A 23,277-nucleotide genomic window follows, 5' to 3' on the forward strand; every position below is an offset into this window, starting at 1 on the left:
GTTCGTAATTTTTTTTATTTTTTATTTTAAAGGTTCAATATCTTAAGAATATTGTTACATCGATCAAAGCTAAATTGACGAAGTTATGCAGAGTTGAACGACTAACCATACAACATATAGACTACTCATTTCATACAACGAAAATGGACACAACATTTCTTAGCGACAGGCCCCAGAGCTGTTCGCGACGGGCCCCGAAGCTTCGTGTGCGCTCCGGTTGTTCGACCTCTCATTCTTATGCTCGCACACTGACTGCGAGAGTTCAGTCGCAGTGGCGCATATTGAGAAGGTTGCTCTGCGCTTGAATTCTTCTTTATATGTATGTATGCGTATTCATGCATTCACGTACACGGGTGCATGTGTGCGATCATTTCATTTCGGCCCAGCAAGAATATTTGGTCTTTTGCTACTTTTCGTGCTAGGTACCCTAACAATATAGGCATATTCACTATTGGGTTAATAATAAAAATAAGAATGTTATATGTTATAATATATTTCTTAATGTTTCAGCATACATTTCATATTTGTTTACAAATTCAAATCACTGGTAGCAGTGAAATGATTTGCATATACATACATATGTATGCATTCGAATGAATAAAAATCCACCTACTGAGATAGGAACAGGGCATATTGCAGTCGGTGTCACCTTAAACACCGACTGCTCTTATGGGGTTAAGGAATCAAATCAGCTGTTATTGTTGTTCTGCGAGCGGATGGTGCCTGCATACCCTACGACGATTGCTTTTTAGGGGACTAAATAAATAAAATAAATAACAAATAAATCGAACAACCCGAGCGCACGCGAACAGTCGCTAACAGCTCGAACCGATCGCACACGAAGCTTCGGGGCCCGTCGCGAACAGCTCTAGGGCCTGACGCTAAGAAATTTTGGTGTCCGTTTTCGTTGTATGAAATGAGTAGTCTATATGTTGTATTGTTAGTGGTTGAACGAAGGTCGTTTGGTGTATGAGAAAGTATGAGAATCCAAAAGTTTAATTCGCTTTCCTGTAAAGTGCCATTTTGAAAGTTGGTGTACACGATAACTCAAAATCTACTGGACCAATTGGTTTGAAATTTGGAACATAACTTCTTTAACCAATTCTACAGGTACTCATGTCAAGCTTTTTTCCTATTTAAATTTTATTTTATTTTTTATTTAACAACTTAACTTAATTTATTTTACCAAAAATCGTAGTTTTGACTGCCGATTTTGATAAAAATTTTTAAAAATAACAAGAAAGGAAGCTAACTTCGGCTCGCCGAAGTTTGTATACCCTTGCAGATTGGTTTTGATATTTATATTATAAATTTAAATGCTTAAAACACACACAAAACAGAGTTTCATTACATTTTACCTAGACAGTTTACAGTTTGACGGTTACAGTTTTACATTCCCAGCCTTACATTTTCTCTACATCTACCGATCGCTTCTATGGCAGCTATATGATATATGTAGTTGTCCGATTTTTATGAAATTTATACCATAATTCTATAATAAAAAAAAAGCTTATATCTCAGAGTAGATAAACATACGTTGGAAAACAACGAAGCTATAATTTTTTTCCTATTTATTTCTCGATCGTTCCTATGGCAGCTATATCATATAGTCGTCCGATTTTCATAAAATTTTAACCAAAATTCTATAATAATATAGAATGGCCATATCTAAAAAATTGTGCAAAAATATTGAAAAACAGCAAAGTTATAATTTTTTTTCTAAAAATTTATCGAACATTTGTATGGCAGCTATATGATATAGTCGTCCGATCCGGCCCGTTCCGACATATATAGCAGTGAGAGTATATAGAAGACTATATGCAAAGTTGTATTCAGATAGCTTTAAAACTGAGGGACTAGTTTGCGTAGAAACAGACAGACAGACAGACGGACAGACGGACAGACGGACAGACGGACAGACAGACAGACGGACATGGCTAGATCGACTCGGCTGTTGATGCTGATCAAGAATATATATATTTTATAGGGTCAGAAACGTCTCCTTCACTGCGTTGCAAACTTCTGACTGAAATTATAATACCCTGCAAGGGTATAAAAACGGCACGTGAGTACCTCGGGACACTTATCCTTTAACTAACGAAAATAACACGCAAATAACTGTTGACAGATTCGAGCGATCGCAAAAAAAACTGTTATTTTCCTAGCATTAGAGCGAAGATCATAACTCGCAAATAACTGTTTACAGATTCGAGCGATCGCAAAAAAACTGTTATTTTCCTAGCATTAGAGCGAAGATCATAAGAGCAATTGGTTTTATACAAACTTTGCTCGCGATCAGCTCACAAGCTGTTTTTTCCGCTCTCTTTTGCTGTGCCCATTCACGGTACGTTTGCTCTAGAGCGAAGAGTCAAAAAGCCTTTTGCGCATGTATGTGTGTATGTGAAGTTTTCTTTGAAAACGCACATGCGTATGCGAAGTTTTATTAATTATTCGCGTTGTTGATCATTAAACATAAATCTGAATAAATGAATTAAAAGAACACTTTATTACAGACAATAAATAACCCGGACAAACATTTTTGATCATAACTTTTTAAGGAACTGCATTTGAGAAAAAATGCAGCTACACAACTATTAAATAGGTATTGTGTTAACATATATTCAGCCGGTTTCAAAGTGGCTTCCTTGGGCTGCGATGCAGAGCCCTAAACGTTTCTGGAAATTTAGCGCAATGGGCCGCAGGTCTTCTTCCGATAATCGATCCCATTCTTAGAGCAATGATTGCTTCAGCGCCTCCAAACTTATGTGGCGTTTAGCACATGCCCTGGACTCCAAAATAGACCACACACTGTAGTCCATCGGATTAAGATCTGGCGAGTAAGGTGGCCATTCTCTGGATGTGATAAAGTCCGGAAAATTGGCTTTGCACCAGTCCTGATTCAATTTGGCTCTATGGGCTGGCGCTGAATCCTGTTAAAACGTCCACTTCGTATCACCGAAGTGCTGCTGGGCCCAATGAAGCACAACAGTTTCCAAAATGTCCCGGCGGTACACTTCCTGATTGATTTTGACCCCTTGATCGATGAAAACAAGGGGTGTTTTGCCGGTGGCGCATATTCCTCCCCAAACCATTAAATACTGCTCACATTGACGGCGCTCGATTATTGCAGAGATACCTGGAGCTTCAGCCGACCAGCTTCTGTAATTTTGATGATTGTGCGCCTGTTGTCCGTGAAGAGAATACGCTCCCATTTTTGACCTGCGGCCCGACGCTTTAGCTGACGGCATCTTTGGAGTCTCACGCGCTTATTGTCATCCGTAAGAAGCAGCACTATTTGGAGCTTGTAGGGCTTGAGATTAAGTTCATTTCTTTGCAATCAACCGAACACTTTCTCTATTCACTCCGATTTCACGGGCTATTTTTCTGACCGAGACTCTGCACTTCCGAGTGATCCGCTTTTTCAGGATCTGGCGAATTCTGGAAGTTTTAGCGGTGCATGGTTTGCTTCGTCCGGGACCATTGCCAAGCTCATTAAAACGCCGGAAAGCGTCAGAGACCGTTTGTTTTGGTATGCCAAGCATACGAACAATGTCGCATTGGCGATTTCCTTGTTGAAACAGTTTTAAAAATGCACATCCCGAATTAGACATCCCGAAACAAATATCAAATTGATGGAAATCACAAAAAAATAAAATAAAATAAATAAAATCATTTGCGCCGACCTTTTCAGCGAATCTGTCTTTTTAAAATCGCCCTGAGTGAGCGTCAGTCGCATCAATCGTCGGTAAAAAAGCGGTAGAAGAGCGCCCCTTACGAACAGCTAACTTAAAGCAATAAACTAAAAACCAAAGCAAAGAGAAACGACGTCGGCTGTTAAGTGCAAGAGCGAAGATTCATAATTTTTTTCTATTTTTCGCACGAGTAGTGCGTATGGGAAAAACTGTTAACAGTTATTAGAAAGCATTGCTAACGAATTGTAGTTTTTTGATATCAGATGCTTTTGTGCACAGTTAGGATGTACACTGAAAACCCATTTTTTTTTTAAGGGACTCCCTATTACTCATTGACCTGTAAATATTTTTTTTATACAAAAATTTAAAAAATCTATCTTAGTGTACCTTCTTACCGACCCACCGACAGAGCATGTCTCTAATTTTTTCTTTGTCTAACCTTTCTTTGTGTCATGTGGTGGTACCAAGACCAAAAGATTGATCTCTACAGATTGGCATCTCTTAAGGTCTTGCATTTGCTGCATTACTAACGGTGCAACTCAACGCCAGTTGCACCTTATCAAGAGCATTCTGCCGAGTCCACTGCGGCCCTGGTATCCATCCAGATGACTCCTTTAAAGTCTTTCAAGTGATACAACTGCCGAAAATCTTTAAACATATTTAGTCATTTTGACAAACCAATAATTTTGATAAATATAACGGAGTCTTTTTCCAACCCAAATGTATAAGGGATTCATAACCTTGATAAATTACCGACCAACGAAATTTAAGCGACACTACTGACAGGCAACAATACCTCACATTTCTTTGTATTTTCAAAACCTTTTTTTATAGAAATGGCAAAAGCTAAGCGAATTGCAAACTGTAGCCTTTTAAAGGGTATGGTAGAATCTGACGGTATCATTGGAATACGTGGTAACAGGACCCCTGTTCCTTTAAACTTTCCAGTTAAAATGGTTGCTTCAAGTATATTTCCGGTGATCTTTTTGATGATCCGTACCGTTGCATAGTTAAGTTGGATTCAAATTACGTAGGAGAATAATAGTGGAACGAATATTTAGTCTAAGATTATGTGGTGGCATTCCAGGTATATCTAGTGAATGTAAAAATTCAGTTGGAAAATTTACACTTTCATTATAATCAACAACGATTGATTTAAAAGAAATCAGATTGCCGTGTAACAACTGTTGTATCTGGAAGTTAATTTCGTCAACATCAAAAGTTTTGGCTGCCAAAATCGCCCGATGACTAAGCCAGTTATTATTCAAGTAATTATTCTGTGTCCGGAAAAATTCTCTGAATCTATTCATTTTTATCCTGAAGAACAGTGCAAAAATGGTCTGGCAGTTTAATGGATTGCGTTGAATCTACCAGCATATTCAACTAATGATCTGTAAACTCCTTGGTTCTTTTCAAATAATATTTCCAACGGATTACTTTTATTAAACAAGATTTCTTTTTCTGCGATCTTAAACACGGTGTTCTTCCATTTTCTCCAAGGTCCAAAGTGACCGTCCTTTCTGTTTTCAAAATCCAACTTAAATCTACGATTGGTCTCTTATCGATAGCTCTACAATAGCTGGGCACACTAAGGCGCGCAACGTTAAAAATTAGGGGTTTACATTCGGGCAACCTGACATTTGATCGACCTCGATCATACACACATTCCTATGGTTTACAAGACTCAATAGATCGACAAGGTATAAAAGTTTCACACGGTTCACAAGGTTCAATAGGTTCACAAGGTTTACAAGGTTCATCATTGTTTGGGAACGAGACACCCTGTATTGGGTTTCGCGCTCTTTGTTTTGATCGCCGCTGCCGGCGGCCTTATCAGCGGTCGCTAAGCGACCAGCGCATCGCTGCACATGCGCGCGAGCTTTTGCCCAGTAATTTTCCATTCACTTCTAACTCCTAACTGTAACTTGTTTACGTCTTCGACTAGCATAATCGAATGACGTGCATAGCCAAAGCTTAGTCAGTCACATTTTTGCTCTCAATGCAATCTAACGCAGCGCGGTCGACAATATTAAATGTAATTGTTCGGAAATGAATAAAATTATATTAAACAGTATACACTAGGGCGGATTCATTTATAAACATTCTAAAAACTGGTCCTTCGAGCCGGATTCACCAATACTGTTTATTTTCGGCCAATTAATTTAATTATTGAGGTTTTTGTCAACGGTCGTTATCTTTTCGCGATCGCCATGCGGAGTGTGATTCAACAACGGGGCTTTTGTAAAAGCCAAATCACACGGGCGCATAATAATGCCCTAAAATTTGTGGATGACATTCAATCAGTGGACACAGTTGTGGTGCGCCTGTCTCAAATCCAAGACAATTATTTGCGGTTTGTGCGACATTCGGAAGAGCTGTACGCCTTCCAATCGGAGTCGGATTGGGAGAATCCGGACGACGATTTTGATGCCTATGAGGAGAAACATTACGCTACACACGCCATTCTAAGCAACACTCTGGAGGAGTTACGGCGTGATCAGACGTCTAACAATATTTTGGCCACTGTGCAACCAGCAGATGCGCCCCAGAGGAGCCATGTGGATTTCCAGTTCGAGCGAATCAAACTCCCAACCTTTGCCGGGAATTATGAGGACTGGAAACATTTTTCGGATATGTTTACGGACTCGATTGCTTCCAATTCGAGCCTGACGGATTGTCAACGATTTCATTATCTCAAATCGTATCTATCCGGAGAAGCGCTCAATTTAGTCAAACATATTCCTGTGACTAATGAGAACTATCGGGAAGCATGGAATCAGCTTGAGCATATATAACAAACAATCGCTAATTATCCGATCATTCCTCAACAGTTTCCTGACCCTTCCCAGTGCTACGTCTACTAATCTCAGCACAGTGCGGAAACTGGCCGATGGCGCAGACGAAGTTATTCGTGGCTTGCGAGCCCTTGACTGCGAAGAGAGGGATCCTTGGCTAATCTTTATCCTATTGTCAAAATTGGATACCGATACTTGCCAAGCTTGGGCGCAGTGCGCAGACTCCGAGGGAAAAGGTGTGACCATCAACCTATTCCTTAAATTTCTCACCTCTCGCTGCGATACTTTGGAGGCTTTTCACTTAGTTCGACCAAGCCCAGCTCGACGCGCAGCCACAACGCACCACGCAGATACGCATCCTAGACGAGAAGAACCCAAATGCACATCGTGCCAGCAAAATCATCAACTGTTCAAGTGTCCTCAGTTCAACGGACTCGACATCGCAGCTCGCCGGGAGTTTCTCAAGACGAAAAAGCTATGTTTCAATTGCCTCAGCCCAAGTCACATGGCGGGTAACTGTACATCGAGACATACTTGTCGGATTTGCCGCCGCAAGCATCACACCCTGGTTCACCCTGGCTCGGCGCAGCCAACTCAAAATGGTAACTACTTGGAGAGAGCCCGTATGGACAGCCGCGATCGTCCATCAACCTCACAAGCGGCATCTACAATCGGCCAGAATCAACCGCCTGGTCAAGAGATTCATCAATCAGGGAGTTTACCTCCCGCGGAAAATAACTTCACGCATCATACGCTGGAGAATATTTCAGCTGCAGGTTCCCAGACTCTGTTGCCAACCATCCTTGCAAACGTCGTCGACGCCTGGGGAAATACTACAACCTGCAGGCTGCTCTTGGACACTGGGTCCACAATCACCTTGGCGTCGGAATCATTTGTCCAGCGAATAGGCGTACGTCGAACGCACGCCCGGATTTCTGTTCTCGGTCTCGCTGCCAACAGCGCTGGCGTTACCCGAGGACGCGCACATATCAAGCTGCGCTCTCGCCATTCGGACCAAACTATCGAACTGGTCTCGTTTATTCTCAATTCGCTGACATCCTTACTCCCGGCCCAGACTATTGACACCTCATCTTCTACGTGGAAGCAAATCTGCGAGCTTCCTTTGGCAGATCCCACATTCTGCACGCCAGGATCCATCGATGTCATCGTTGGATCAGATCAACTCTGGTCTCTGTATACTGGAGAACAAAAATGCTTTGGTAACGACGCTCCTATCCCTCTGAATACTGTTTTTGGTTGGATTATTGCAGGCTCTTACAATGCATGCGATGATCACCAGACTTTAGCCGTTACTCATCACGCGGACCTAGACACGATGGTTCGTTCTTTCATGGAGATGGATAATATACAGCCTAGCCAGGCTCTTTTGGACGACAACGATCCCACAGAGCGTCATTTTGCTGCCACCCACACGCGCTTGGAGAACGGGGTTTACGTCGTCGAGTACCCCTTCAAGGAGAATGCGCCGCCTGTTGATTCAACTTTACCGCAGGCCATCAATCGCTTCCACTCGCTGGAACGCAAGTTTCGTCGATCTCCAGACTTGAAGCAGCAGTACGAAGCATTTCTGGACGACTACTTGCGACGTGGTCATATGGAACAGCTGACATCGGCTCAAATGGATGAGTCCCCAGAAATCTGCTTCTATCTGCCGCACCACGCTGTCATCAAACTGGACAGTTTGACTACGAAGTGTCGCGTAGTTTTCGATGGATCGGGAAAAGACAGCTCTGGAGTGTCTCTCAATGATCGACTTCAAATTGGCCCGCCCATTCAACGCGATCTTCTCGGCGTTTGTTTACGTTTCCGGCAGCACCCATATGTTTTCTGCGCGGATATCGAGAAGATGTTCCGAGGAATTCAAGTCTTCAAGCCGCACACCAATTTTCAGCGCATTGTTTGGCGCAAGAACGAGAATGAACCACTGCTTCATTTTCGCCTGTTGACGGTCACCTACGGATTGGCGCCGTCACCATTTCTGGCTGTTCGAGTTCTTAAGCAACTAGCTGAGGATCACCGCCACGAGTTCCCCGCTGCAGCTCACGCGCTTCTACACGACGCTTATGTAATTGATATCCCAACAGGGTGCAACTCATTCGACGAGCTCATGATTCTCAAAAACGAGCTGATTCAACTGTTGGATAAGGCGCAATTCAAACTACGGAAATGGAGTTCCAACAGTTGGCGTCTTCTAAAGTCATTGCCAGAAGAGGACCGCTGTTATGAGCCTATCCAGCTCCTCAACAAATCAGCTGCGGATTCACCAATCAAAATTCTTGGCATCCAATGGAATCCCGGAAAGGACGTCATGTACCTCAATCTCAAGGAGTGCGATCCGACCATTTCTCCGACGAAAAGGGAACTCTTGTCGCAGCTATCAAGAATTTATGACCCGCTTGGATTGGTAGCGCCGGTCACAGTTCTACTCAAGCTCATCTTCCAAGAAAGCTGGACAAGTGTTCTGCAATGGGATGACCCGATTCCTGAAACTCTACGCTCGCGCTGGAAGGCCTTGGTGGAGGATTTGCCGACACTTACGCAGTGTCAAGTACCACGATACATTGCGTCACCATTCCAAGACGTTCAACTACACGGATTCGCCGACGCATCCGCGCAAGCCTACGGTGCGGTTGTATACGCTCGAGTAGCATATGGAGGCAGTTTTCAAATCACCCTAGTTGCTGCCAAGACCCGTGTAGCCCCGATCAAGCCTGTTTCGATCCCACGTTTGGAACTGAATGCTGCATTACTTCTTTCTCGATTGCTCTCGATTGTCAAAGCCTCACTAACGATTCCTATTTTCAGCACGAGCTGCTGGACAGATTCAGAAATTGTGCTACACTGGCTTTCAGCTCCCCCACGAAACTGGAACACATACGTCTGCAGCCGAACGGCTGAGATCCTGAACGACTTTCCTCGCAGCTGCTGGAATCATGTCCGCACAGAGGACAACCCTGCCGACTGTGCTTCTCGAGGACTTCATCCGTCCAAGCTTCTGGAGCATCGACTGTGGTGGAAGGGTCCATCTTGGCTGGCCACACCGACCTCTGAGTGGCCACCGTCTACAAGCAAGTTCAGCGTATCTTCAAATCTCGATGTCAACACCGAAAAGCGATCTGTCAAGCCCATAGCTCTACATAACTTTCTTGACGAAAGTATCTACGAGTTACTTATCCACAAATTCTCAACCTGGACGCGTCTGCTAAGGGTATCTAGTTACTGTTATCGCTTTATTCACACTCTTCGATCTCGTCATAGGAATCCGGCACCATTCCTTACATCCGAAGAGTTGCAGGCCGCACGATGCCGACTCATCCGACACGTGCAACAAATTTTCTTTGCCAGAGAATATGCGCAGCTAGAGAATCGACGCCCGCTTAATGCTAAATCGCATTTAATTCGGTTCTCCCCATTTCTGGACGATCATGGAATTATGCGAGTCGGTGGAAGAATCGACAAATCTACAATCAACTTCAACGCCAAGCATCCAATCCTAATACCAAAGGATTCACCACTAGCTGGACTCCTGGTTCGACATTTTCACGTTTCACATCTACACACTGGAGTTGATGCTACGTTCACCAATCTTCGTCAGCAGTACTGGATTCTGGGTGCACGCAATCTGGTCAGAAAGGCAGTTTTCCAATGCAAACGCTGCTTTCTTCAACGCAAAGGCACCAGTAACCAGATCATGGGAGAGCTGCCAATCCCTCGAGTTCAGGCTAGTCGCTGTTTCCAACATACAGGGCTGGATTACGCTGGACCGATCGCCATCAAGGAATCAACAGGACGAACTCCTCGGATCGGAAAGGCATGGTTTTCTATTTTTGTCTGCCTAACTACAAAGGCAATCCATATCGAGGTCGTCAGTGATCTCACTGCAAAGGCCTTCATCGCCGCCTTTCAACGATTTATTGCCCGACGAACAAAGCCCACCGATCTGTACTCGGACAACGGAACCACATTTCATGGCGGAAAGCAAACTTTGGACGACATGCGACGCCTCGTCATCGAACAATCTAAAGATGAGGAATTGGCTGGATTCTTCGCCAACGAAGGCATTTCTTGGCACTTCATACCCCCATCTGCCCCTCATTTTGGCGGAATGTGGGAAGCCGGCGTTCGTTCCATAAAACTTCATATGCGACGGATACTTGGATCCAAGGCTCTTACGTTTGAGGAACTAGCGACTGTGTTGACCCAAATTGAAGCCATCCTCAACTCTCGCCCACTGTGCCCAACTGGGGTTAATTCGTTGGACCCGCTGACTCCCGCTCATTTCCTGACTGGAGTTCCTTATACTGCCCTCTCTGAACCCTGCCGTCTGGATATGCAAATCAATCGACTGGAGAGGTGGAATCAGCTGCAAGCTATGGTCCAAGGTTTCTGGAAACGGTGGCACATGGAATACCTGACATCGCTTCACGAACGCACAAAATGGCATCTAGAAACTGAGAATCTGAAGATCGACACACTGGTGGTACTCAAGGAGCCTAATCTACCTCCCTCTAAATGGATTCTTGGACGCATCAGCGAGGTGCACGCAGGATCAGATGACAAAGTGCGGGTCGTAACAGTGAAGACGGCCCATGGATTCTACAAACGCCCAATTACCAAAATTGCTGTCTTGCCTCTGTGCTGAACGACCGTTCAGGGGGGCCGGTATGTTTGGGAACGAGACACCCTGTATTGGGCTTCGCGCTCTTTGTTTTGATCGCCGCTGCCGGCGGCCTTATCAGCGGTCGCTAAGCGACCAGCGCATCGCTGCACATGCGCGCGAGCTTTTGCCCAGTAATTTTCCATTCACTTCTAACTCCTAACTGTAACTTGTTTACGTCTTCGACTAGCATAATCGAATGACGTGCATAGCCAAAGCTTAGTCAGTCACATTTTTGCTCTCAATGCAATCTAACGCAGCGCGGTCGACAATATTAAATGTAATTGTTCGGAAATAAATAAAATTATATTAAACAGTATACACTAGGGCGGACTCATTTATAAACAATCATGTTGTTATCTAACTTATATGTACTAGTAAATAGGGATGCACAAATTAAATCGGTAACTAATGCAATAGTTTTAACTTATTAAGATATGTTTTCATAACAAATTTACGTTTGACTAATTTAAGTGAAATAAAATTAGGTATAACAAAAGCTTCAATACTGTAATATTCTTCTTGAAACAAAAGGACAATCTTAATTTTTCAAAATATCAAAATATTTTGGCCGCTTAGGCCGCGAAAACTGCTCTTTAATAGGTGTTCATTCTTTACTGCTTGTGGAATAACTCCTCTACTAACAAAACTCACGGGGCTTCCGGTATTAATTGAATGTATGGATTTCCATCAATGGCGTCGTCGTCGTCTTCCTTCTCGTCTTGCCCGTCACCAGTACTGAGAGCAGCTGTGCGCATACGCTTAGGGCACCGCCGATTTTGGTGCAACTGGACGTATCACTCCCGATGTCTTCCGCTTGTCCTCAGGCTGTACCATCTGGTAACGCATCATCTTCTCGCGCAGCTCGTCTAGGGAAGCGCAATAATACAATGGCGCTGCGCATCCGGATTTGTCCTGCAGACCATCAACAATGTATTTTATGATGTCTGTTTCCTCAAAGGTTCCTTGCTCCGCAATGTGACGCATCGCAATAAAATACTGCAACAACGATTCGTTCGCCAGAATTGAACGGCTCTGTAACTGCTTTGCCACCTGGTGATTGGTCATCCGGAATCCGAAGGTTTTTTGTAGGCTTTCGCATAGCTCCTTCCAAGTAGCGGGTTTCTCGAGCATCACGTATGAGCGGGCCGAGCCCTCCAGCATTCGGTTGCCCAACAGCCAACGTTGGGAGTTGCTTAATCCGTGCATAACTGCAGCCAGCTCGAGGTCATGAATCCAAACGTGCACAGACATGTTATCGTCTCCAGAAAATTTTCGCAAACTAGCCTCAAGGTCCCTGACATCAACAACGGGCTTGCAGTCCAGCGAATTTCCTTCCAAGGCGGCAACCTTCGCCTTCAACTCCACGAGATCCTTTCGTGCTGTATATAGCGTCATCTGCTTCATGATTTCGGCCATTTCGTTTGGCCCTCGATCCTCCTGCTCGCACTCCCTTCCCACGACGCTCTCCGCTCTGCTCTCTGCCACGCCAAGGTCGTCGTTCAGCTCTCCGGTTTCCATCAAGGCGGCATCATCCTGGTCTACAACCATGGTTTTCACCATTCCCCGCAGCTGGTGAATGTTCTCCTTCCCGGTCAACGGCACGTGCTTCTCGGAAAGCCATTTAGATAGCTCCTCCATCGTCAGGTTCAGTATGTCGGCGTATTTCATCACGAAATAATGTTTTGGGCGAACCCCACACCTGATTTGTAAACTCCTAGGTTCTTTTCAAATAATATTTCCAACGGATTACTTTTATTAAACAAGATTTCTTTTTCTGCGATCTTAAACACGGTGTTCTTCCATTTTCTCCAAGGTCCCAAGTGACCTTCCTTTCTGTTTACAAAATCCAACTTAAATCTACGATTGGTCTCTTATCGAAAGCTCTACAATAGCTGGTCACACTAAGGCGCGCAACCTTAAAAATTAGGGGTTTACAGATCAATGGAATTATGTGATTATCTTTTAAAAAAATTTCAAGTAACATCACAATTGCTCTTTCCTCTGCTGCTTCTTCAATGAAATTATACTGGCACCCAGTCGACAAGCGCTCTTCACAATTCCCCATAAAATAAATTTGAAGAAATTTCGAATTATTATCAGGCATTGGCATCAATGACCCTATTTTATTGTACGTTTGGCAACGTTTCATGTCAAGTCACACGGGAACGCTGTCAAACGGGATACAAAGTATCTTATGTCCGTCACCTGGCTCTAAGCTACCTCCGCACAATTGTTCACCCAAATCAGTTCCGCCGTTTTTGAGTTATAAGTGGTGTAACTAACACGACATTATTTTCAACTTCAGTTATAAGTGCTGTAAATAACAGCATCCTAACGTTGATCAGTCGGTCATTTGAGATTTCTGCTAAGTTCACTTTACTTTTATTAATTGGAGTTGAAATCAGCCACGTGAATTCTGGATAAAAGAATCCGTATGCGCTTTTCTTCCCTTTACTTTATTTTAAAAATAGTACAATTGCAAGGTATGCCCATTCATGATGCACTATACATAGTTAATTTTTTTTTCGTAATGATTACAATTACAATCAGTATAGACTACTTCTTCCGAACAAAAAATGCCAACATTTTTAAATTAATTCTACGACATCCTTATTTTCCAATTCATAAGAATAGTATTTCGACTCCGAGGGGAATATAGTTTTAGTGAAGTACTTCAAATCATAAGGATCGCCATTGATTAATTGTATTAGAATTGCACCATATCCGCAAGAGCTTTCATCTGTATATAATTTTATTGGATGTTGCAAAACAACAAATAACGATTACAGGCTCACATGTAACAAAATTGAAAACATTAATTCTAATTTCTTGAAAATCGACATTCCACTTAATAAATGATCCTACAATAATCTTATTTTGCACTGATGGAAAGGACGAATTGGTAACATAAGGATTTTCTAAGAATTGGGTCTGAATTTTTAAAGAAGTTTTACGAATTGGTATATTATTTAAGCCTGTGGAATATTTTCCTGCACTGAATTTGTTAAAATCGGCAAAAGATACCGTCCGAAGACGTGTTCGCAATTAGTTCTCGATAGTCTATGCACAACCTATCTAAGCATAGGGCTGACAAATGCAGAGTCACACAGGCGAATAGCATTGGAATCTTAACATATCTTTAAAAGCACCAATATTAATGTGCTACATCTGGAGTTCGATATATAAAGCTATCCGCAAAATTGTTCAATATTTATCTAAATAACTTATCATTATTACTTAGTTGGCTAATAATAATCTGATCTTCAAAATCAAAGAGAAATGGAAATGTTTCACCCAATTCAGTTACTGTGCCCCTAAGTTAAATCATCGCACACAAATTAACTCGCTTCTCTGTAGTTGGTGTTCCTGCTCGCGCCGTTAATGCATCTCTCGTGCACACAGATGCAATGTGACCAATGTTGGTACGCTTTAAGCTCGTTATTTCAGACCTCTGTATTACAGCCACAGCCAGTGTGCTGTTGTTGTTGTCTTCTATTATTGTGTTCCGCATTAACTTCGTAAAATTTCTGGCCAACAATGATGATAAAAGACATTTTACTGGAAACTGTCCGGTCCAGCATGTGACTAGCGAATTCGCTATTTCTATTGTTGTAGTTTTGCATATATTTCTGGCAGCGTATGCTAAAGCAAACAAGACTACTTTCGCCTCGTCACTTAACGACTTCCAACTCGTTAGAAATGACGTCGGTTTGCCCAGAAACACCAGGAGAAGCCAGTGGACTTCTGGAGTAATGTTATATATTGTAGTACAACATCATCTTTGTTTCGTCGCAAAAAATAACATTACTCCACTGGCTTCTCCTGGTGTTTCTGGGCAAACCAAAGTCGCTTTTCTATGTTTACTTTAGAGAGCAAAAATTTTTGGGATGTGTACTCGGTCCGTTTTAGCAGCTTTCGGACGGTTTCGTGAGAAACATTTAGATTACTTGTGTCCTTAACATCGCTTGCTATGGATCTGAGCGAAACATGAGGTATTTTGGTCAGTTCCCTTAGCAATTTTCGCTCATCTCTCTCTGGAATTTTACTAGGCCGTCCTGTTCCAGGCTTGGGACCCAGTCGATTCTCCTTGTTTGGTCTATTTAGGATGCTGTATATTGTCTGCCGTAATACGGAGAATATTTCAGACAGTTCCTGCACGTTTTTTCCGGATCTGGTGGTTATAATAAACCAGTTGTGCAACATCGTGCGAAGTTCTCTTTCCAGGCATTTTTGTTTAATCTTGATAGAACTTGTCGCGCCGAAATTTATTGACAAATGATTAGGAACCCAAAGGCTAAGAGGAGAAAAAAAAAACCAAAGCTCAATTCCAATGGGAGCTGTCCTAAAACTGTTTTGCCGCTGATGTCAAAACACTTTCTTGACAGTATGAAATCTGAATGTTATTTGTTTTTATTTTTTTTAAGACAGTTACCAAATGAAATGTTGTTATTTTTTCTCATAAATTAGAACTTACTTACCCACAGAATCGAAATACAATTTTTAAAATATTTTAAAACGCTGATTACTTCCTTTTTTTGGCATGCAAACATAAAAAATCAAAACACTTTGTTGACATACTGTACTTGTAAGAGTAGTCAGAAGACTATCTTCAAAGTTTCATTCAGATATCTCCAGCCTGAGAGACTAGTTCGGTTTTCATTAAGCTAAAGTTTGCTTAATGAATTAAATACCATATAATAACACAACATTTAAACAGTTTTTTATAAATTTAGTATTGAAAAATATTTAGAGGTAGAGAGTTATATGGAATCTCGCCTCCAAAAAAGTAGGTTTGCGGTGTACTTCCTAACTGTCCACAGAATCATCAAAAAATCATAATCATCATAAAAAAGGATACCTCATTCGTTAAGGTGTTATATACAGTTGTACCGCGCAAAAATATGAAATTTTATCGATTTTTTTTGACACCATAAAAAATATTTATTAAAAATGTTTTGCCGGCGTTGTTTAGTACATGTTTCTGGGTACTTATTAAAATTTTTTTCATAAAAAATATTAAAAATTAAAAAAGTTATGGCCAAATTCCAAGATCGTTTTTTTTCGATGGTGACTTGCGGTGGACATCATATCCCGAGAACGGTTCATCAGAAACCAAAAATTCAAAAAAATTTCGTTATCCCTGAACGAAGGATTTGTAAAAATTATGATTAAAAAAATGGCGACGGTTTTAACAAAAAATGTACTTTTTCAAGGTATACTATTTTTATTTTTATGCTCTAAAAAAAGGAAGTTTTAAAAAATTCCTTCGTCCAAGGACTACCTATTATTATAATAAATAAGTGGTCAAAATTTGGTGTTGAACGGATTAATAGTTTTTTAGTAATCGTGTCCACCGCAAAGGTAATTTCGAAAAAACAAGACTCTGAGATAATCGCGTTTAAAGTTTCAAGTTTGTTCCGGCCGATGTGCAGGTAGTGCGCTATAAATAGCTACAACCTCGGTTCTAATGCTCCGATCGTTATGAATTTTTGTGAGAGTATTCTCAACAGTATATACTTAAAGAATATGCAATAAAAAAATATCGATTTTTTCATCTATCACAACTGTATATAACCCCTTAAAGGATAAGCGTCCCGAGGTATTTACGTAGCGTTTTTATTTTTAAAATTTTTTCCCGATTTTTTTTTTATTAAAATTTACAGTCAAAACCCCGATTTTTACTAAAAAATTAAGTTAATTTGTTACATTTTGTTAATTTGTTAAAAATATTATAAAATTAAATATTAAAAAAAGCGATGAATGCGATTATCTCAAAGTCGTGTTTTTCCAAAAGTGCCTTTGCTGTGACCGCGATTGCACAAGAACTATTTGATCGATCTTCTTCATTTTTTTTTTTAATTATTCGTAAAGATTGTGCCGAGTTCGTGAACGATTCAGTTTCTATGCGCCAATTTTGATTTTGCAGATCAGAATTTTTTAATAAAATTTTTAGAACTCGAAAAATCAACTTTTTGGAAAAATCGTTACTGTATGCAGAAAAAACCAAATATTCTTGAAAATAATCGTTCACGAACTGGAAATAATACTATACTAATAAAAATTATTTGGTTTTTTTATTTCACTTGACCTGCTGGACTTCCATCGTGGTCACCGCAAGCCGTTATAAAAAAAAAGGGTTCCGAGAGAATTGCAATAACTTCGTAAATTATTTATATTTTTTCAAGAACAAACGCTTGTTGTTTCGATAAAAACATGTACTATCAATAAATAATAATTTCAGTGTCATAAAATAATTGCTACACACCTGAAAAAAAATCGAAAGTTCCCTCAATTTTTTCGCTCAAAAAGGTATATAACCCCTTAAGGCAAATTCTACACAAATCGAGAGCGTAAGAGAAAAAACGTCTGTTGACTTTGAAGGAAGAACAGAAGATCGCTACCGAAGATTCTTAGCATCCTAAAGAATAAATCTTATCGATTTGCTGACAAAGTTCGCTACTTTCGTAATGCAAATTTTAACAGGCTAAATAAACCACATTGGTTTAGGAATGCGCTAATATGCCTAACAAAAAAGTTTAAATCCAGGCGTTTATTATAAACGCTATTTTTTTTTCTTTAATAGATAAAAGTTATTTTATTGGTTTTTCAACTTTGCTGCACAAACTTAATATCTACAAATCTATCACTATGCTAACAATATGTTGTAAAGGTTAGTAAATAACTGCTGAGTTTTTTAAAACTACTTCCTTTTCCTCAACCAGTTTACTACTAACTAATCTTTAGTAATATTTTAAACGAAAGCTCCCTTAGTTTGAATCTTCATCGTGTTTATTCACCGGGTCCCGATGGAATACTAGGCTGAGTGCTCAGGTATTGTGCTGAGGTCCAGTGCAACCCCCTTATTAAATTGTTTATCCTGTCTTTAGAAATGAAAGAAATCATTTATCATTGCTCTCCACACGAAAGTGAGCAAATCGGACGCCAGCAAATATAGAGGAATCTCTAAGATGTCGGCAATTCCAAAACTTTTCGAGAATGTAATTACTCCCCACTTGCAACATTTATGCAGATCCGTAATTTCACCATGTCAGTATGGTTTCCAACGTAACTTTCAAACCGACGTGATTTACACAGACTTCAGTAAAGCTTTTGTAAGGAAGCTTGACTTAATCGGGTTTCTAGTCGATCTTCTTAAATGGATTTTGAGTTTATTGAGTGACAGAACTCAAAAGGTTCTGTTTAAAAATGCTCTATCCAAATTCCTCAGAGTCACTTCTGGTGTCCCACAAGGTTGCCACCTTGGTGATAATTTATTACATCTCAATAGCTCTAAATGCAAGCTGTTGACATTTTCACGTGTCACTCCCCAGTTTGCCACTTATATACTAAATGATTGCGCTTTGAAAAAATATCTCTTGTTGATGATTTAGGCGTTCGCTTAGACCCTAAACGTTCGTTCTCTGAACATATTTCGTGCATGGTTAATTAAGCCAGAGGCATGCTCGGTTTTATTAAGAGGTGGTCGAAGGAATTCGATTCCCCGTATATAACGAAGACCCTTTTTACTTCCTTAGTTCGTTCTATATTGGAGTATGGTTCATGCGTCTGGAGTCCTCAGAGTCCTCCGTATTGAATCTGTACAAAAGAACTTCTTACTTTTCGCCCTCCGAGGCCTACCCTGGGATGCTGATGAGAGACTACCATCCTATTCTAGTAGACTTCTATTAATTAACTTACCCTCGCTAGCTAACCGTAGAACAATGCTTGGTGTCGTATTCCTTAATAACCTAATAAACGGTGATGTTGAGAGCCCCTTTCTTTTAAGGCAGCTCAAATTCCACGTTCCTTGACTAACATCTAGAACCCATATCTCCTTAGTAATAAATCACTGTAGGCGGGAGTTTGAAGCACATGAACCCTTTAGGGTTTTATGTACGGATTACAACCGCCTCTCTGATATTATTATTCGTAGTGATAGCCCTTCTGTACTGAAAACTTGTATACTTGTTGAATTAGCTCGTAGTGTAGCACCGTAGTCTAATTTTGCATGCGTTTTTATTTATTTATCGCAGTTATTATATAGTTAGATTATATTAAATTTTTTTTATATTTATGCGTTTTTATTTATATATATGTATATGTATATGTATATATTTTTATTATATTCTATTTTTTTCTTTATTAAATTTGTTTGTTCCCTCCTAATGTTTCCTCGTTCTTTTCTTCATCACCTCCCGCCCCTCGGTCGGTTGGGCGGGAGGTGGAAGCGGGACTCCGCGCAAAAATAAAAATAAAAAAAAAAAAACCTTGTAGCGACTAGTTTCCTGATGCAACCAGACGTTGTGCCGCCTTTACCGATTATGGTTTCGAGTGCTTTGGTGGGGGTTGCCCTCAGCGCCCCTGATATGCATAGCAGTGCCTGCCGCTGGATTCTCTCCATAAGCTTATTATACGTTTTCTTCTCCGTGGCTTGCCACCACACTAAGACTCCAGCAGAGTCGTACGCACCACCGATATGTAGACCCAATACATAAGAGCGGGTGAGAGGCGAGAGGTGAATCAAGCTTATTGTCAAGTACAATGCCGAGGTATTTGACTTGTGTTTTCGGGGTCAGCATGGTTTTGTTAATTTTCGGGGGGATCCATTGCCGCACCTTGTATCTTTTGGTGAAGAGAATAAGGTCCGTCTTATCCGCATTGATATTGAGTCCTACCTTCTCCGCCCACTCACATATCTCCCTGAGCGTTGTTTCCATGATCGAGCTGAGGGTCGATGGACAGACTCCCGTGATAATTATGCTTATGTCATCCGCATAAGCTGTTATCTTTGCTGCTTTCCTCTCGAATCTCTTGATTAGTCTACCACCAGATTCCATAGGAGGGGCGACAGAACCCCAACTTGCGACGTGCCTCTGTGCGCTCCTCTCACCCAATCTGATTGTACCCGCCGGCAACGTAGAAGATTTCTTATCCACAAGGTCCTTATTCCACGACGGTGGCCTGGTCCTCTTTCTCGTGTCTGATATAGGGCATGATGCATCTCCATTCTGATACCAAAGTACCCTGTTTCGTTACAAGACTAAGATCTAGTACCTTTGAGGTACTCCCCTACGTTTGCTTGCTTTCATATATTTTTCCTTCTAACACATCCATCAAAAAAAAAAAAAAAACAAAAAAAAATCACTTTTGCGTGTATATATCGGAAATGAATTCTAGAAAGTAAGCGTTTCTTAAGAAGCGCATCGCGAGGCATAGCAGCAGATACGAGGGCAGTCTTTGCTTTGAGGTCCGTTGTCGCGCTACCGAAAGTCATAGGGAAGAAAGAGAGGACTATAGATCAACTGAAGTAAGAACGTGGACAGAACATTTGAATAAATAGAGAGATGGAGATGGCTTCGTCACCTGAACAAAGCCCGATCCAATGCGTTGGAGGAACAAAACAAAAATCAAATGGAAATAATAAAAGGCATGCACCAAAAGCACCGGCGTCGGACGGGAAGACCGCGCACGTGACATTGCCCAAGTTCAATCCCGATGGTGATGGAGCGGATGCATCAGCTTGGTGCACGACTATTGATTTGATCTTCGCAGACAACATCATTGAAGGCAGCGCACTTGTGATAGCTCTTAGTAAGGCGCTGGAAGGCAGTGCCTCTCAATGGCTGTCCCAAGTATGCTTTGCCGGCATCACTTAGACCCAAGGAATTATTTATCCAACGATTCGTAGGCATAGAGACAACGGCTGCTGCAGTGATGAACGTTTTAAACGGGCGTCCCAAATCCGGAGAGAGCTATGCTGAATATGGCAGTCCCTATTACTGTCCAAGTTAAAGTCTAAGGATTTGGAAGAGATTGCGGTGTCAATAACTTTAGCCCACATGGCACAAATTGACAATAATTTGCTGCGTTGCGTCTTTACCACCAATGTGACGACGCGCAATGAGCTACAACGGCAGCTGCAGGCGTAGGCGTTCAATAAGCGTAAGCACGAACAGGTAGAATATTCGCCAGCTACGGAGAAGAAGAAACTTCGAATCCAGTTGCAGCTGAAGTGCCATTTGTGTGGAAAAATGGGACACAAGTATGCCCAGTGCCATGACCGAATGGAGTATTCATCACACTGTAAAGGAAAGACGTACAACGGAGGCAGCGGTTCCGCAGGGAAGGATCGTCCAAACATCAGATGCTACAAGTGCGATGAAGTTGGGCATGTGGCTTCTGTGTGTCCCAAAAGTCGTGCGCATGGAATGGACAAGTTTAAGGAGTAGCGCGTAGACATATGTCAAATATAGGTAACGAACACACTCACAGCGCTGTCCACCTTAACACACTCTGTCTACTTTTGACCGGCTTGCTCAGGGAACATGGGCGTGGGTTTGTGTTAATATGAACAAGAGAGTCACAGAACTAAAGTAGTAGACAGAGACGATAGCGGCAAATAGGAAAACCCTTCGGTTAGGGAATCGGACAGAACAAAGCACCTATCGAAGATGAGGATCAGATGTTGTTGGCCTCAGACTATACCCACCCTACCTGTGAAATTCCATCGAACTCCACCCTTTTACAACCGCTGCTTTACAAACCCGAATGTGCCCCAAAAGACATCAGTTTAATTCATCTTAAACTGCATAATTAACGATAGCGATAATATTACGATACATTTTGTTTAGCCTAACCTTAACCTAAGAGTTTACGATATTTACTTTACGAACCACTTATTGATTAATTTTACTTATATCTGGTTGACGAAAGGAAAAATGATGTTTTCTTTAGTTTACTCTACGTTAAATTATTGGCAATTATCTGATATTCAAAACTTATAACCTCTTTTAAACCGAAAGATTTAGCATTAATTACATTAAAAGTTAAGAAATCGAGGTTATCCTAATTTAATGTGGAATCTGGCGAATATATGTTCAGATAGGTATTATTTATTTCACGGCTATGCCGTACTTACGCAATATCCATCGATGTCAGCAGGCCTGATGACTATGATGAGTAGCTGTAGATCTTAATTTAAATGGAGGAAAATCACATACATATATATGTATATTTGTCAGATTTTCCACAAAGTATGCTAAATCGGAATCGAATAGAATTATAAGTAAATATTCCTAAGCAAGTTTATATAAGTTCTACACTAAGCTACTGATACTGATGATCAATTATGAACACGTTCGATCGTGTCGCGGTTGCTTCAGCGCGGCTGCGCAAGCGGCAAGCAAATTCTTGTTCGGTCAGTTCGGCACAGACAAGTCGAATTCAAAATGGTGCCTCGTGCACGAAGAAGAAGACACACAAAGCCTGTGTGTGTGGCAACGGGGGCACACCAACTCGATGTGGGTTTGGCAAGGGCGGCAGACCAGCACGATGCGGGTGCGGCAAGGGCGGCACACCACTCGGTGTGTGAGGCAGAAGAAGAAGAGTCGGGTGTACGATGAGCTGCTCCTCGCTTCCAACGAAGAAGAAGAAAAAGTGCGACACCAACTCGGGGTGCTCCGATCTGCGCTCTTCTAGCAGCAGAGAGGGGGAAAGCACAGCTTCCCGCTGTGCGCGACGAACGCTCCGTTGCACGCAGATATGAATCTGGCTGCGATTGATGGCGTCAGTAAGGTTCTACAACACGTGGTCGAAAGTCAAGGGCGGAACAATGTGATCAGGCTAGGGCTGCGCTGACAATAAGAGTTCCACGGAAATCCTCAATTCTTGGAATGTGGTACGGCGGCACTTTAGACACTAGCGTAAGAACGCACTCGAAAGCTTACCCTCAATAATTAAAGCAGAAGTTGAGCTAGGCAATGGCAGTATTCACTTTGAGAAAAAAATGACTTTTTATCTCGATGCACGCGGATTAAATTTGTGCTTTACAGAGAAGTTGAACTGCACTCGATCACGCCATCAAGAAAAGAGAACGGAAATGCTCAGATCAAGAGTGACCACAGCTACGATAATCCGTTTTAGGGGATTTTATAGGCATTTTACGAAAAGGAGTATCGATACTCCTTTTTAGCAGGACCGATAGTTTGCTAATCTGGTTCGTTGACAAATAATTAACCAGAAAGTTATGTTTCAGCGTTGCCAATAGGCTTGACTCCCACATATATGAGCCTAAAGGTTTGCTCTATCAACTGGATGAGGCTTTTTTTTT

General features: G+C 41.6%; 2 protein-coding genes across 5 annotated transcripts in view; both read left to right on the forward strand.

The window, feature by feature from the left end:
* The window catches only part of MFS17 (Major Facilitator Superfamily Transporter 17), a 160,454-nt gene that overhangs the window by 1,570 nt on the left and 135,607 nt on the right, over positions 1-23,277 (forward strand). The gene's annotated exons all lie outside the window — the stretch shown is intronic.
* On the forward strand, positions 5,903-11,150 carry LOC121502807 (uncharacterized). Its single transcript, XM_041776541.1, has 2 exons — positions 5,903-6,261; positions 6,524-11,150. Exons 1-2 carry the CDS (start codon positions 5,903-5,905, stop codon positions 11,148-11,150), a joined length of 4,986 nt encoding a protein of 1,661 aa, XP_041632475.1.

Source organism: Drosophila kikkawai, chromosome 2L (genome assembly GCF_030179895.1).
Source record: "Drosophila kikkawai strain 14028-0561.14 chromosome 2L, DkikHiC1v2, whole genome shotgun sequence".
Lineage (NCBI taxonomy): Eukaryota > Metazoa > Arthropoda > Insecta > Diptera > Drosophilidae > Drosophila > Drosophila kikkawai.

What these genes read in the sequence shown, in the direction of transcription:
- LOC121502807 (XM_041776541.1), top strand. Translation starts at nt 5,903, where the DNA reads ATGCGGAGTGTGATTCAACAACGGGGCTTTTGTAAAAGCCAAATCACA. An exon ending in AGGAGCCATGTGGATTTCCA is followed by an intron (nt 6,262 to 6,523) that starts GTTCGAGCGAAT and finishes ATTCCTCAACAG; the next exon opens with TTTCCTGACCCTTCCCAGTG.